The 16,832-nt window shown below is 43.7% G+C and overlaps 1 protein-coding gene across 1 annotated transcript in view; it reads right to left on the bottom strand.

The window, feature by feature from the left end:
* LOC127203972 (cytochrome P450 3A25) overlaps positions 1 to 16,340 on the bottom strand; it is a 29,746-nt gene extending 13,406 nt beyond the window's left edge. Inside the window, exons 1-7 of the mRNA XM_051162915.1 lie at positions 16,222 to 16,340; positions 13,109 to 13,202; positions 9,806 to 9,858; positions 6,539 to 6,638; positions 4,111 to 4,224; positions 3,773 to 3,861; positions 3,402 to 3,550 (exon numbers count right to left, since the gene is read on the bottom strand). Coding sequence (XP_051018872.1) covers positions 3,402 to 3,550; positions 3,773 to 3,861; positions 4,111 to 4,224; positions 6,539 to 6,638; positions 9,806 to 9,858; positions 13,109 to 13,202; positions 16,222 to 16,292 — 670 coding nt within the window. The 5' untranslated portion in view covers positions 16,293 to 16,340. The remainder of the gene's footprint in view (positions 1 to 3,401; positions 3,551 to 3,772; positions 3,862 to 4,110; positions 4,225 to 6,538; positions 6,639 to 9,805; positions 9,859 to 13,108; positions 13,203 to 16,221) is intronic.
* Between the last annotated feature and the right edge of the window lie 492 nt (positions 16,341 to 16,832).

Raw genomic sequence — 16,832 nt, 5'->3', positions numbered from 1 at the left:
GCAATCTCTATAGCTAAGACTTAAGGGGAATCAAGGATTTGGGGATGGAAACATTGAAAAAGAATGAGAAAGCAGGATGAGAAAGCCTGCTTTAAAATTGTATCTTCCAGAGAAGAGAGGGAAGGTGGACCATGAAATGTCAAAAATATGGTTATTCAGACTAGTTCTGTGTAATGATAGCACTGGTTGACATGCTGATGTGGACAGAGAAATTTGACAGGCTCTTACACTTTGGTGAAAAGCCACAGGAAATTAGTGGCTATTGAATCTGTTTTCTCGAAGGATAAGACCCTGAGAGGCTATCCAATTCTAAGTGGTCAACCATAAACATATGTACATAAGATCAACACTAAATGGACTCTGTAGAATACACACATATGCACACACACACACACACACACATATAATATATGTGTAACCATTATAGTTAAAGGACAAGAGTTATGAATTTGAGAAAGAGTTTGAGATATGAAAGGACTTAGAGGGGGAACAAGGAGGAATGGAAATACAAATATAGTACTTATATAAGATTCTTAAACCAAAAGTGTAAATAATTCCCCATAATGTTTGACTCCTAAATGTACCCTATGGTGTTAATAATAATAAAAAACATGAAGAAGGGCTTATATCCAAAATATAAAAGAAATCAAGAAATTAAACACAGAGAACCAAATAATCCAATTAAAAATAAGGTATAGAGTACGTGAGAAAGTCGTATCACACTCTCCACTCAACTGTGGAGAATATTCTGACCATTGGCTGGATCTGGGAAGGGGTTTAAAGTTTACCTCCTGTATTGTCCTTGGCTGGTGCCTTAGTTTGAGCGGGACCCCTGGGCCCAAATCTGCCTATCATATTGTTCTACTTGTAGATTTCTAGACCTGGTGGCACTCAGAGGAAGGACAGCAAGTAGCCAAGAAGAGACTTGATACCCTATGAGAATATATAGGGGGACGTAATCCCCCTCAGGAACAGTCATAGGGGAGGGGAATAATGGGAAAATGGGGGGGGGGGAGGAATGGGAGGATACAAGGGATGGGATAACCATTGAGATGTAACAAGAATAAATTAATAAAAAAAAAATAAGGTATAGAGCCAAACAGAGAATTCTCAACCGTGGAATATCAAATAGCTGAGAAACACTTAAAGAAATGTTCAACATCCTTAGTCATCAGTGAAATTCAAATAAAAATGATACTGAGATTCCATCTTACATCTGCCACAATGGCTAAGATAAAAAACTCAAGCTCAAGTGACAGCACATGCTGGCAAGGATGTGGAAAAAAGGGAACACTCCTCCATTGCTGGTGGAAGTGCAAACTTGTACAACCACTTTGGAAATCAGTGTGGTGCTTTCTCAGAAAATTTGAAATGGCTCTACCTCAAGACCCAGATATACCACTCCTGGGCATATTCCCAAGAGATGCCCCACCATACAACACAGACATTTGCTCAACTACGTTCAGAGCAGCTTTATTCATAATATCCAGAAACTGTAAACAGCCCCAATGTCCCTCAACCAAAGAATGGATAAAGAAACTGTGGTACATTTACACATTGGGAGATTATTCAGCTACTAAAAACAAGGAAATCATGAAAGTTGCAGGCAAATGGATGGAACTAGAAAAGATCATCCTGTGTGAAGTAACCCAGATCCAGAAAGACAGACATGGTACGTTCTCACTTAAAAGTAGATATTAGCCATATAGTACAGAATAACCATACTAAAATTCACAGACCCAAAGAAGCTAAGTAACAAGAGGGGGCCCAAGGGAGGATACTTGAATCTCACTTAGAAGGGAAAATAGAATAGACAGTGGAAGTTGTTGAAGAGAGGAAACAGGATAGGAGAGGGAAGGCTGAGGAAAACGGGGGTGGGCAACAGATGTGGTCTTGAGGAGAGAAAAGAAACCTTGGGTCGGGGCTTCTCTGTGGAAAGCTGGAGACTTACAGCAGGGTAGTCTCCTGGGAAGATAGGGGGTAACTCTAGCTGAGACTCCTATTAACAGGTGTCATGCCTGTTAATGTACTAACCAGACAGTACCCCTAATGGAGGGAGAATAAAACTAACCCACCCACAAAATCTTTGATCTAAAATTTACCCTGTCTCCAAGATGTACAGGGATAAAGAAAGGACAAAGATTGAGGGAATGTCCAACAAGTACCTAATCCAACCTAAATCCCACCCCATGGGAGACAGCCAATCCTTGACACTATTCAGGACACAATGCTATGTTTGCAGATATGAGCCTTGCATGGCTGTCCTCTGAGTGGCTCCACCCAGCAATGGAGTGAAGAAGAAGCTGAGACTCACACCCAAACATTAGTCAGAGTGTAGGGAGCCTTGTGAAACAGTGGGAGGGAAGAAGGACCCAGAGGGACAAGAGCTCCACAAGAAAACCAGCAGTGCCAACTAACCTGGGCCCAGGATGGCTTGTGGAGACTGAAGCACCAATCAAGGACCATAGATGAACTGGATCTAGGCCCTCTACACATATATACCCAATGGGCAGCTTGGTCTTCATGTGGGGGCCCCCTAGAATGGGGATTAGGGGCTGTCTCTGACAAAATCTCTGTTGCATGCTTTTGATCACCCCCCCCCCGCAGGGATTTCTTGCCAGAAGAGGGAGGGCTCCCTTTCTGAGGGGTAGGTAGGGGTCAGCAGAGGGGAAGAGGGAAGAAGAGAGGAAGGGGAGGGACTGGGAGGAGAGGGGAGAATGGTTTACAGTCGGGATGTAAAGTGAATAACTAACTAAATAATTTTAAGTTAAAAAAGTCATGAAGGCATGTAGAGAAAATGGAGTTCTTGAGAACTGCTACAGCTGTTGCGGGAACAGTTTTTTTTCAGTTGCCCATGAAGGCAAACATAGAATTCCTCCTTAATTCACTAATTCCACACCAATTACCCACCCAGAAAAAATGAAAGCAAATGTTCAGTCTTAATTTTGGACGCCAATGTCCATGAGAACATCACTCACAAAACTCTAAATCTGAAAACAATTTGAATGGCGACTAGATGGTATGGAATATGGTATGTCTACAGAACATAGGGTTGGCAGCAAATGATTCTGTTGAATGTATGATGGGAAATGAAAGAAGATAGTCTCTAAATTCTACATAGTCTGTGACATATTTGTATTTTTATGGTGTTCCCAGAACAGGAAGATCTACAGGACATTTCTTTATGGGGAGGAAGAATGGGAAATGACAGTGAAAAGGTGCAGATTTTCTTGGAAAACACTGGGTATCTGTACCTTTGATGGACAAAAAAAAAAAAAAAAGAATTATACATTTTAAGTACTTGAATTATTTTTGCATGTGCACTATACTTCAATAATGATGCCGATTTTACTGGCATGTAGGAGGAAGAGATACAAAGAGAGAGAAATAGTATAACTTACCTACAGAGAGGATAAATGGATCAAAAATTTGAAACTTTAAGATCTTCTTGGCTTTCTGCACAAAGGGATTCTGTGGGTTGTTGAGGGAATCTATGTTCACTCCAAATGATGTGCCAGTGATCACATCCATGCTATAAGCTCCAAAGATGCTGCGTGGAGAGAGACATGGGAATAAACATTTGTCTCTGAGGTAGCTCATGTTTCCCAGCTACACAAGCAGGAAGCCACACAGTCAGCGCCACCTGCTGGATCTTCAGTGGGGTCCGGGGTCCTATGGCACTCGCACCTGGGACCTTTACCTGGTGTCAGCTTGCAAATGTTGAGAGGACGCTGAGGTACTTAACAGTCCCATCAACTGCACTATCACTTACTCTTTCGTGTTGATGAGCTTCCCCTTCTCTTCTTCTCGTCTCAAGTTTTGCACCAGTGTATCGCCATACTGTCCAATGATGGGGAACATCTAAGCACAGAACACAGCATCTGTAGCTAAAGACAGAGACTCGGGTCCCAGAAAGGCAAGGGATCCCAGCCATGAAGCAACAAGTGGGAGTTTACAGTGGATTTTTATAATAGATCTTCTGTGTATAAGGACAGACGTCTATCTTATAGGAGTTGTAACTCAGAGGACTGGCCCTTGGAAAGGGACTATGGGCTTGTTTTCTACCACTCTCAGGTTTGTTCCTTAAGTAAACACGCTCTCCATCATCACCTCCTTGAGTTTTCCACTGGTGAAGGTTGGAGACAGCAGTGTTCGAAGCCGCTTCCATTCTTCGTCCTCAGATAAGCTGATGGCCTTCTTCATGAATCCCACTGGCCCAAAAGACTAGAGTTCAAACAGAAAGAAAATTTACCATATGAAAGTTATGATAATCTTCACAATTCTAAAAAGCTGATCCAATAAGCACCATTTGCTTAACAAATAGCTAGTCCCTACTAGATGCTAAGCAATCTTTTATTGAAATTGTTTGTAATCCCTATAAATGGAGGTGACACGTATACACACCGCACAACCTCACATCTTTCTATGACCATCTCATTTTAAATGAAAATCACCCTTTCAGAATCCACAAGAGCAGATAGGGCAGACCTACAGTGCCTTTCAAAGCTATGCAGACAAAAAACAGATTAGTGACAGACAACAACTGGCCTTGGCAAAATATTAGTTCAGGTCCGTTTCTTATTTACATCTGTCAACAGTATGAGCAATTGGAGACTGGGAGGATGCATTGAAGTGGAGTTTTAAAAAAAAATCTATAGATGCTATAAATTATTTATTTGCTAGTTTGAGAAATAATGCAATTATGTAGAAATTGTTTCATCTTAATTTTCTATACAGGGAAAAAGAAAAAAAGAAAATGTGACAATCTGAAGACAGCTACACACACACACACACACACACACACACACAGAGAGAGAGAGAGAGAGAGAGAGAGAGAGAGAGAGAGAGAGAGAGAGAGAGAACTTCAAATCAGCTGTAAACAGCATCAAAGTCAGTCTCTCTTTTTTTGTCAACTCGATAGAGCCTAGAGTCATCTGAGAGGAGGGCCTTGAATGAGGAATTGGCTATCTCAGACTGGCCTGTGCGCATGTCTCTGGGGGATTGTCTTGATTAATAATTGATGTAGGAGAGCCTGGTCCACTATTGGCAGCACCATCCCTAGGAAGGTGTCCTGTGCTTCCTAAGGAAGCTGGATAAGCATGTGTCTGAGCGAGCCAGCAGGTGGCTTTTCTCCATCCTTTGTGCTTCAAGCGCCTGTCATGACATCATTGACAGAGTGTGACTTGGAAGTGTTAGGTACTGAATGAATCTTTTCCTCTGGGGTCAGAGTTGCTTTGGGTCAGATTGGTTTTTTTCTTTTTCTTTTCTTTCTTTCTTTCTTTTTTTTTTTTTTTTTTTTTTTTTTTGGTTTTTTTTTGTGTGTGTGTGTGTGTTTTTTTTTTGTTTTTTTGTTTTTTTGTTTTTTTGTTTTTTCAAGACAGGGTTTCTCTGTGTAGCCTTGGCTGTCCTGGACTCACTTTGTAGACCAGGCTGGCCTCGAATTCACAGCGATTCCGCCTGCCTCTGCCTCCCGAGTGCCGGGACTAAAGGTGTGCGCCACCACCGCCTGGCCAGATTGTTTTTTTTTTTTTTTCAAAGAAATAGAAATGAAAGTAGAAAAGTCAGGACTGTATTATATTTATATAAGACTTCACTTTTTTTTAAAGTATGAAGAACATCAAGCAATTTCCTGAGAACGGTGGTGGCTCTGTACCATTGTTATATAATTATCTTAAAATTTTTAATTTAATGGATAGTTGTGGTTTGAATAACAGTAGCCCCCACAGACTCGTATATTTGAATGCTTTGTCATTAGGAAGTGGCACTTCTTTTTTTGTGTGTGTCTTTTTAAAATAATTTTATTTTTGTACATATACATTTATATTATTGCACATATATACAATAGATTACCTATAGCACGAAGAACTGTGACACAATCAGGAATTATATAAATGTTACATTCTTAGTGTTTTGGCTATTTGTATTCGACAACCTTGAAGAAAACATCTTTCCTATCTTGGTGCATCTAAATTTCTGAATGTAAATCAATCTCCATCACATATTGTCGTGATCAACTTAGAACACCTATCTAGACCTAAAAACATCTTAACCCCTAAACAATTAAGCTTCATTGTGAAACTAAACTACCTGGTCTTCATCTCCCTCAGAGACTTGAGAAGGAGTAAACTTGATTATCTGAGTATGCTGGGAGTGCAGGTTAGTAGCTTTCCAAATGAAAAGATGACAGAGACAGTTTAGGAAGTGGTACTTCTTGACAGGGATTAGGAGGCGTGGCCTTGTTGGAGGAAGTGAGTTACTGGGAGTGGGCTTTGGAGTTTCAGAATCCTGAGACAGGCCCAGCATTTTTCTCTTTCTGCTTCTTACTGATGCTGATGTAGAGCTCTGAGCTACCTCTTCTGCCTGCGTGCTGCCATGCTTTCTACCGTGATGATAATGTACTAGTCCCCTGAAACTGTAATCCAACCCCAATTAGATGTTTTCCTTTATAAGTGTCTCCATGCTCATGGTGTCTCCTCACAGCAATGGAACATTGACTACGAGAATAGGAAAGAGTTACGTCTTAAAAAGGGATGCCTACCCGGCGGTTTGTGAAGACCGAGTAACATTCTTTCACAAGCACTGCTTTGATGATCTCTGGATCTGTGATAGCCAGCAGAGGCCATGTGCCTTCATAAAATCTGAGAGGGAAACAGAGTAGACTGGACCTCAGAAGCCAGATCCTACATCACATCCAAGACTTCAGACTACATCTTTGATACACAGTGTACACACACACACACACACACACACACACACACACACACACACACGAGATGTATAAAGCACAGCTATTCTCCTAGTTCAAGATCTGACCATAGAAGCCACTGGAGGCTCATGAAACGAAGGGTTATGTGGCTGAAGCTGGGAAGAGACACTTAAGGCAAAACAGCCCTTCAAAGACATCTTGGTTAGAATTATCACTGGAACATTGGTTAAGGCTAATCATGAGTACATGGTTAATGCCAATGCCATCCTTGTATGTTTAAATATTTCAGTATTTGGGATGGAGGTGTGGCTCAGTGGTAGCGTCCTTGTCTTTCAAGTATGTGGCACTGGGTTTGACCTCCAGAGATATTAAAAAAAAAAATCAGAAAATAAGAATAAGTGATTCCAATGTCAAAGCAAAATATATCAGTGGAAACTTAGAGACAAACTATTCAGTATTTGTAATAATGTTGCAGAAGCTGTTGCATCAGGGACACCAGAGGGCAGCTCAGCACACACTGGTATTGGTCACATGGTCTCTATGGGCTGAGTCACCTCAGCCGACTCTGTGGTTTCTGAGGATGAATAGGAGGAGATAAAGAGGCAGAGCTTCCTTCCACCTGCTTGTGTCTCTCAGCATAATGGTGACACCTCCTCTAAACCAAAGCACCAGCCATGCTGACAGGGAAGGGCTGTGCCATTGGCTCAGCCACTCAACAAAACTAATGAAGACTTGACGTTGGAGGAGTAAAGAGTGGCTGAATGACTCCCCGCGTTTCATCTTCAATTGCAGCCAAATTAGATGGGTTTGAGATATGCATATATACTTCCAGCAAAGGTTCGTATTGTGAAGTCAAGAAATGGACAAAATGCAAAATCGCTTATCAGTTGCCCCGTTCAGGGCAGAGCAGTCTGTAGTCTCTTCTTGTCGGCAGGTAGACCAGTTGTCGATCTCTGTGCTAATCACAATCTACTGAAGAAAGGAGCTCTGCTGACGAGAACGGAGAGGTGAGCTACTCTGTGAGTCATTTGGAGCCCACTCAATACGGTGTCCACTTAGCAGAATAATAGTAGTAGATCCCACCCCAAGGCTCTGGGATCATTGCAGAAGAGGGGTAGAAAGATTCTAAGCGCCTGAGGCAGAGGACTGAAAGGGAACTGTGTCTTCTGCACACAGGGCATTTGTACAGATGGACACATGGTGGTTGTGACAGCAGCAGGCACCAGGCCTTCATAAGCTCAAGACAGACAAAAATCTCAGCATGGAGAGGGGAGGTGAGCAGGAAGTCCCACCCCTAGCTGAGGAGCCATTGGTGATTAGTAAAGGAGAGGGGAGGTGGGCAGGAAGTCCCACCCCTAGCTGAGGAGCCATTGGTGATTAGTAAAGGAGAGGGGAGGTGGGCAGGAAGTCCCACCCCTAGCTGAGGAGCCGTTGTTGACTAATAAAGGCCGTTCCCATTTCCTGCCCTCCAATCCCCACCATCACCGGTTCCCTCCAGTTTCATGTGTTCTCTTCTTTTTGTTCACCCACTGAGTCCACGTACTGCTGCCAGAATGTTCGTGTGTGTAGAAACATCTACTAGAGCATGGGGTAGCTGTTTTTTTTTCTGGGGGGGGGGGCGGTAGGATCACTGATGAAAACGTGTTCTCCTCCTATCAGCCATGATTTGCCAACTTCTAAACTAGGGGCGGGACTTCCTGACCATCTCCCGCTTCCATGCTGAATTTTTGTCTGGTTTGATCTTGTGTGACTAGGCAAGCCACAGGCCCTAAAGGACAATGTATCACTGAATAAACATAATTAAAAAAAAAAAAAACTCCTAAAAATTGATTATGCCCGTAGATTAGCGCAGGTCTCAACCCTCACTAGAGAAGCTTCTTTCACCACAGCAGTTCTCACCTTTGTGGCTTGTGACCATCAGAAAGCACATATTTCTGATGGTCTCAGGAACTTCAGTGCTTTTCAGTAACAAACTTACAGTTTGAAGTAGCACCAAGAATAAATCTATGCTTGGGGTTTCCTAAGACCATCTGAAAGTATGCTTCCTCTAATGCTCACAAGCCACAGGTTGAGAAGGGCTGTTTTTTAGCAAAAGATGGTGATTAGCATAGAAACCCACACCACCTCAACATGCAGACAATAAGAGATTTTGGAGTGGTCATTCCTAAATGGGCATCTCTGCCACACTCTATCTTAGTCAAGGTTACTATTGTTGCAATGAAACACCATGACCAAAAAGCAAGTTGGGGAGAAAAGAATTAATGCCTCTCACACTTCCATATCTCTGTGCATCATCAAAGGAACCTGGGACAGGAACTCAAACAGGATAGGAACCTGGAGGCAGGAGCTGATGCAGAGGCCATGTAGAGGTGCTGCTTACTGGCTTTGCTCCCCATGGCTTGTTCAGCCTGCTTTCTAATAGAACCCAAGACCACCAGCCCAGGGACGGCACCACCCACGGTGGGCTGAGTCCTTCTATACCAATCACTAATTAAGAAAAAATCCAAAGGATTGCCTGCAGCCAGATCATATGGAGGCATTTTCTCAATCGAGGCATCCTCTTCTCAGATGACACTGGCTTGTATTCAGTTGACGTAAAACTATCCAGCACCCCTCCCCTTTCCGAGGCTCAGGGATCATCCTGGAAGATGGGGTGGAAGGATTATAGGAGCCAGAGGTAGCAAATGACTCCAGTACAACTGTTCTCTGGATACAGCAGTGCAGTTCCACATTTGAACTGACAGCAGCTATGATTGCATGCATCGGACTTTCAGCGTCTAAAAGCAAATCGTTGTAAAGATGAGCTGTTGCATGTTTCCAAGCATGGGCTTAGAAGGTTCTGTAATAACAGACTTGATGTATTGGAAGGGAGAGACAATGATCCTAAGGGCTCTTGAGCCACCAAATCCCAGAGGATGCCATGACGTGTAACACTCTCAACTGAACTCATTGTGCAACTTGATGCCTGTGACTTGTACCACCTTTATCTGGACAATGCCCAAAAAGCTGCCCCCAAGAACTGCATGCTGACGGTGTCCTCAAGCAGGGGGAGTGATTATCTTACCAAGTACTCTGATGGGAAGATTTTAGAAGACTCACCCCCATATTTTTCCATACTTTTTATAGCACTCATTATCAAATTTCCACATGCCCTGGGAAGAAAAAGAAAATAAAATTTGTTATTATCTTGTTACTTACTGACTGCTTCCTAACCAGGCCACAAATGACTCAAGTCTCACAAGACTGGGCTTTCTGTCTCACAGGCAGTCAGTTGCAAGTTCTTATTAGAGATATCCAGAGGGATGGGGGAGACCTGAGGAGTTGTCTGGAATAAAGAGCTAAAGGCTGTTTTTGCTTTTTTTTTTTTCCCCACTGGTGTACCTATTGAAGGAACTACCTTAATCCATAAGCACAAAGAAACTGTGCATCTCAGGTGTTCTGCTAATATGTATGTTGCTTCTGAGATCCTATAAAACTCTGAACTATGCCCTCCTTGGGCAGGTGAGGATTCCAATTGTAAGGAGTATATGTGAGCAATACATGCGCTTTTATTTCCTGACTCAATCCCTGCTCCCCAATCTTATGAATAAGAAAGTGGGAGAGGGAGCTGGAGAGACTGCTCAGTGGTTAAGAGCACTAGCTGCTCTAACAGAGAACTGGTGCAATCCCCAGAACCCACAGGACAGCTCACAACCATCTGTAAACTCCAGCTCAGGGGACCTGACACCACCCTCTTCTGGCTTCTTCAGGCAGTGCGCATACATGGTGCACAGACATGAATGCAGGCAAAGCACCCATACCCACTTAAAAATAACGTGAGAGTATGAAGCCAGGCTTAGTGGCACATGCCTGTAAATCCTAGCACTCCAGAGGTGGAGCTAGGAGGATCATAGATTTGATGCTTGGCATGGGCTACATAGTGAGGTCTGGTGGCTACAACTAAAAGAGATAGATAAATGGTAGATAGATATAGACAGATAGTAGATAGATAGATGAGAGAGAGAGAGAGAAGAAAACAACAACAATAAAGATTCAACCTATAAAAGATGGAAAAGAAAGAAGAGGGGACCTGGGAACGTGAGAGAATGAATGAAGACAGTATGAAACCGCAGCGGGGAAAATGGAGATGCCCTCTCTACAGCAGGACAGAGCTAAGAAAACACTAGGTCTGAGTTTTCGGTGTTCAGGATGAGAAATGAAGATTTCTTATTGCCGAGTTGCAGCTGTGCTGTGGCTCAAGGGCACAGCGCCTGCCACGCACCCACAGCGCTCTGGATTGCGTCTCCTGCATGGCACGAACCAAGCATGGCAGCTCCCACAGATAATCCCAGCACTTGAGAGGTTGAGGCAGGAGGATCAAAAATTCAAGTCATTCTTTCCTAAATGCTGAGTCCCTTGGCTATGTGAGACGCCATAAGGGAATGAAAGTTTCACGATAGCAAGTGTTTTCTTGATCCTGGGAGAATGCTGGAGTTACAGGTGCAAGTGTTTTCTTGATCCTGGGAGAATGCTGGAGTTACAGGTGCATGCTCTTAGGCCTGTTTCCCCTTCTACTTTCTTATTCCTTTCCACGGAGTGTGCATATGGTGCTCCTAGTCAACCATGATGCGATAAAGGTCTCCTTTAGAACTCAGTCCTGCAGTAAGCTTCTAGCTATAAAACACAGAATCTGGCAGACAACTGGAGTCTTCGGGACATGAAATCTTAGGAGGGGAAAGTCCACATGCCCTCAGGAGATGGTCTCATTACTTTCTGGAAAGGCTTCCGCCTTGGGCCAGGATCAGACCAGGCTAACAGACAAACAAACAAACAAATAAACAACAAATCAGCCATTAACTGCACGTGGTATCAGGGTTTTGATAATTGTTGCTAAGGCATCCTTCCTATGGGGATTCCGTAAACTGAGCCAACTGTCCCGTGAGTGACTGTCTTCTTTGGAACATCCACGACGATGCCTGTGTGCATGATTGACAGCCAAGATGTACTTATGTACTTTATCTGGCCTCCTCTGTTTGTTTTCAAAGTTAAACAAAAGGAAACGGCTGCATAAATCCCGACTGCCTGGAACGAGATCTACCGAACAGACCGAGACTCTGCCCAAATACCCAAACACGAATGATGGCTCAGGCTCCTAGGACCCTACTGCTGTAACCTGTCGTCGCTGACACGACTCTCCATCAGGTCGTATAACCCTGATTAGGAATGTTAGATGCTACTCCTATTAGAATTAAGATAGTTATGAATGCTTGAGTATAAGATAGAATAGTATGGAATGGTATCATTATATGATTTGGGCCATTTGTGTTTTTGGACTGATTTGGTGTTGTTTTTGTGTAGTGGTGACTGATATTCTTGAACCCGTTTATGTTAATAAACTTAGCAACTGCAAAACCACTGATCAGTCTCAGATTGAGTTCATTCGGGATCCTGAGTGCGAAGTACTCAGTGCTCGCGACAGTGGGACAGTTGGCTCAGTTTATGGAATCCCCATAGGAAGGATGCCTTAGCAACAATTATCAAAACCCTGATACCATGTGCAGTTAATGGCTGATTTGTTGTTGTTTATTTGTTTATTTGTTTGTCTGTTAGCCTGGTCTGATCCTGGCCCAAGGCGGAAGCCTTTCCAGAAAGTAATGAGACCATCTCCTGAGGGCATGTGGACTTTCCCCTCCTAAGATTTCATGTCCAGAAGACTCCAGTTGTCTGCCAGATTCTGTGTTTTATAGCTAGAAGCCAGGCTGGGCTCAAAGTCACAGAGATCTGCCTGCCTCTATCTCCTGGATGCTGGGGTTAAAGGCGTTCACCACCATGCCTGGCCCCTAAGTGATGTATGCTTTTAGTCTCACTACTCAGGAGGCAGGTGCAGGAGGATATTTATGAGTTTGAAGCCAGCCTAGTCTACACACGTAGTTCCAAGCCAAGGTGGCTACATAGTGAGACCCTGTCTCAAAAATAAATCCCACTCAAAACTTGAGACAAGAGCATTGGCTATACTAGTAGAAAAACTGAGTTCAGTTCCCAGTGCCCACATGTCAGTTTCCAACCGCCTGTAACTCCAGTTCTAGGGGTCTGATGCCATCTTCTGTCCTCTGCAGGCACCAGACTCACATGTGGTGCACAGACAAAAGCACAGACCGATACCCATAGTCATAAATGAAAACAGATAAATTTAATTGTTAAAGAAATTGTAACTATAAGAAATGAAAGAACAGCCAGGCAGTGGTAGTATACACCTTTAAGCCCAGCACTCTGGAGGCAGAGGCAGGGCATCTCTGAGTTCAAGACCAGCCTGCTCTGGAGAATCAACCAGGGATACACAAAGAAACCCTGTTGCAAAAAAGCATAAATAAGCAAATAAATGAATAATAAATAAATAATTGAAAGAGCTTAAACTCTACTCACTTCACTGTAGGCTTGTATGCTACCAAATAAAGGCAGAGGTTTAGGTCCAGGAATTCTGAGTTTCTTAAAAAGCCCATGAGAATAGGTCCCATATCTGTAAAGCAATAGAGACTAAATTGAAGAGTTATGGATTACTAGCTTTGGTGAAGGAAATTTCCAGACAGCCTAGTATCGACTGTGTTGCTTGGTTATTTGTGGCCATGCTTATTCAGATTTACAATGAAAAGTAGCAAGGTGGGCAAGGGAAAATATGAATGTGCAGTTTGAGGAGAAAAGGGGCACCAGAAGGTGTATGCAAATTAATGAAGAGGCCGAAGTTAAGTGGGATAAAGGGAATTGGTGACCTCAGAGCAAGACTCTACCCAGCTAGGCTTCCAACTTGTAAAAAGGAATTAAAGAAAATACGTTTAATTCCAGCATTCAGAAGGCAGAGGCAGGTGGCTTTCTGAGTTTTAGGGTAGCCTAGTCTATAGCCTGAATTCCAGGCCAAACCAAGCTTAGTGGGAAACTATTTGAAACTATTGAAGGCAGAAAGTGACACAAACTGTTGACAACAGAAAGCCGACGAGGTGGTAATTGAACAAGGTGGCCACACTCTGGCCCCAGCAAGCAGCAGAACGTGGCAGCTTTGGCCACATGGGTCTGGCTTTAGAGTCAAGGACAGAAGAATGAGGTTATGGAATCTGCGTCCGTGACTAAGGAAAGCTGCCAGAGTGTCCTTCCTCGCATGAAGGCCAAGAGAGGCCATTATGCGAAACGGTGAAGGTGAAGCCCGGGTTGCCCTGGAAACGCTAAGATGTTGAAGATGCCATAGCCTTGAAATACTTGCCAAGGAAAGCTGCTAAGAGGGAGTGAAAATAGTCCAAGAGAAAGAAGTGTATTGCAGTCGACAAACCTGAAAGGAGTTGGACATATCTGAAGGGAACTTTGATATCAGACATGGAGATGCAGAGTTTGAAGTTTCCCCAGCTGGTTTTTGGTTGTGTTTTGGTCCAGTATTTCTTCACTATGTTCCCCTTCCTCCCTTTGGAATGGTGAATGTATCTTGTGGCACTATACGTTGGAAGTGTGTAATCTTACAGGGGATTACAGGTAAGAGACTGCATGAGCCTCAGAAGAGATTTTGAACTTTGGACTTTTAAATAATGCTGAAACTGTGATAGATTATGAGGACGTTTGAAGTCGGACTATGATACGGCTACAAGCCTCTCGGGGACGGAGAGTGGCATGTGATGGTTTGAATGAAAATAGGCCCCAAAGGCCCATAGGGAGCAATTGGGATTCTTCCTCCAAGACTGTACTGGCTGTCTTTTGCTATTAAAAAAAAAAAATCAAAGAAAACGACAACAAAAACGTTTAGTGTTAAGTGGTTTCCATATTGCAAGGTGGAAATGTGAGTTTTAGGAAGTAATAGTGGTCTGAATAAGCATCAGAGGGAAGAAAAATGGATGTTGAAAAAAGGATAGGTGTTGCTCTTTCTACAAGAGCTGGGATATTGTGTTTATTAGGTTTTTGGGAGCTTAATTTTATTTATTTGTTATATATATATTATTAAGTTATTCATATTACATCTCAATGGTTATCCCCTCCCTTGCATCCTCCCATTCCTCCCTCCCCTCCCATTTTCCCCTTACTCCCCTCCCCTATGACTGTGACTGAGGGGGACTTCCTCCCCCTGTATATGCTCATAGGGTATCAAGTCTCTTCTTGGTAGCCTGCTGTCCTTCCTCTGAGTGCCACCAGGCCTCCCCATCCAGGGGACGTGGTCAAATATGGGGCACCAGAGTTCCTGTGAAAGTCAGCCCCCACTCTCCATTCAACTGTGGAGAATGTCCTTTCCATTGGCTAGATCTGGGTAGGGGTTTAAAGTTTACTGCACATATTGTCCTTGGCTGGTGCCATAGTTATTAGTTTTTTTTTTTTTAAATCAACTCGACACAAGCCGAGTCATCTGGCAAAAGGCAACCATAGCTGAGAGAATGCCTCCATCATAGTGGCCTGTGGGAAAGTCTGTGGGAGCATTTTCTTGATTAATGACTGATGTAGGAGGGCCCAGTCAACCATGAGGGTGTCAGCCTAGGCAGGTGGTCCTGGGCAGTGTGAGAAAGCTGGTTGAGAGAGCCGTAGGGAGCAAGCCAGACAACAGCGTAACTCCTTGCCTTATGCTTCAGTTCCTGTGTGAGTTTTGCCCTGGCTTCCCTTCATGATGGACTGTAAGGTGTAAAGAGAAACACACCCTTTCCTCCTCATGTTGTGCTTAGTCATTGTATTTATCATAGCAGTAGAAAGCAAATTAGAAACTGTGGGGCTTTGTGCAAATCGGACGGGAAGGTGTGATAAGTAGGAGCAAGAAGCACCCACATCCACAGGGAGCCTGACACACCCATATCACCTGGGACATTCTTAGGATTCTCATGGTTGTTAATGTGCTATTTTTACTTCTCCTGCTATGATTAAAATACTCCACGAAAAACAGCTAAGGAAAAGAAGCATGCACGTTCCTGAAAAGTCCATGTCACACTCCATTGTATCTGAAAGTCAAGGCAGAACCCAAGCAGCCAGGCCCATCTAAGAGCACAGAGGGACTAGACATGGCACTGCCTGCTTGCCTGCATCTAGTTTTCTTTTGTCTTACATACTTGCATGGGTAACGCTGCCACTCACAGTGAGCTGGGTGTTCATTCCTGCGTCAACTCACAATCAAGACGACCGACCACAGGGTTGTCTACCGGTCAACCTGATCTAGACAACTTCCCAGTCAAAACTCTCCTGCCAGGCAGTTCCAGGTTGTGTCTGTCAAGTCCGCAGTTAGAAACTAACCAGCACAGCAGTAGCCGGTTTTTATAGTAACCGCGCAGCTGTTGTTGAGTCTAGGTGCAAACTGACAGCCAACTGCACTATTGTAGGGGCAGGTCTCGTCAAAACCCATAAGGCTATATAGTTCTGTGTGGGAGCTCAAATGATGGCCAGTGACATTGGTAAGAATCACCTAAGTGTCGATTTCAACTCCCCCTCCATGATTTTTTTTTTTTTGGATATTTCAACAGAAAAAGGAAAGGGCAGGGGCTGGATTTGCAGTTACAGATAGGGGAGGAGCCTGGAAAGCTACTCACATGTAGATGAGCAACACGGTAGTAGCCATCAGCACCCAGGCTTCCATAGATAGGTTGGGAATGAGCTCCATTTCTTCCGCAGTTCTGGCATCCAAGGCTCCCTCCCCACTGAGCGTCTTGCAGAGCACCTCTGCTGTGCTCTGTTATGAGCCAGCGAGGCCAGTATTTATTTGCTAGGGAAGGAGGAGGTGTCCAGAATGCATCCAGTCAAAGGGCCACCTACATGCTGCCCGGACTCGGAGGACTGGACTCCTCCTGTCACTTGTCAAAGTGCCAGAAAGCTCATGCTGTCTCCCTACTCTGACCTTTGAGCTTATGTGCTGTGTATGTTTGTTCTCTCAGAAACGCAAATAAATCCATTTGGCACTACTTCCTTCCAATTCCCAGTGGTGTCCAGGGATGTTCTAATTCCAAGACACATTATGTTTGTGCAATTAAACTATATCTACTGATATTTACCTATGTAAGACCTTCTTCCAATAAGCCCCCAACCCTATGTGCCCTGGAAAATGGGAAACCCACAACTGAAAACCACTTCCCACAATGCACTTCTTGTTCCTGGCACGCAACTCAGTTGTTTATCTCTACGCTCTTTATAGTGTTTCGTGGCC

The sequence above is a fragment of the Acomys russatus genome, chromosome 19 (genome assembly GCF_903995435.1).
Source record: "Acomys russatus chromosome 19, mAcoRus1.1, whole genome shotgun sequence".
Taxonomy (NCBI): domain Eukaryota; kingdom Metazoa; phylum Chordata; class Mammalia; order Rodentia; family Muridae; genus Acomys; species Acomys russatus.
This window is presented reverse-complemented; position numbering and strand designations above follow the sequence as displayed.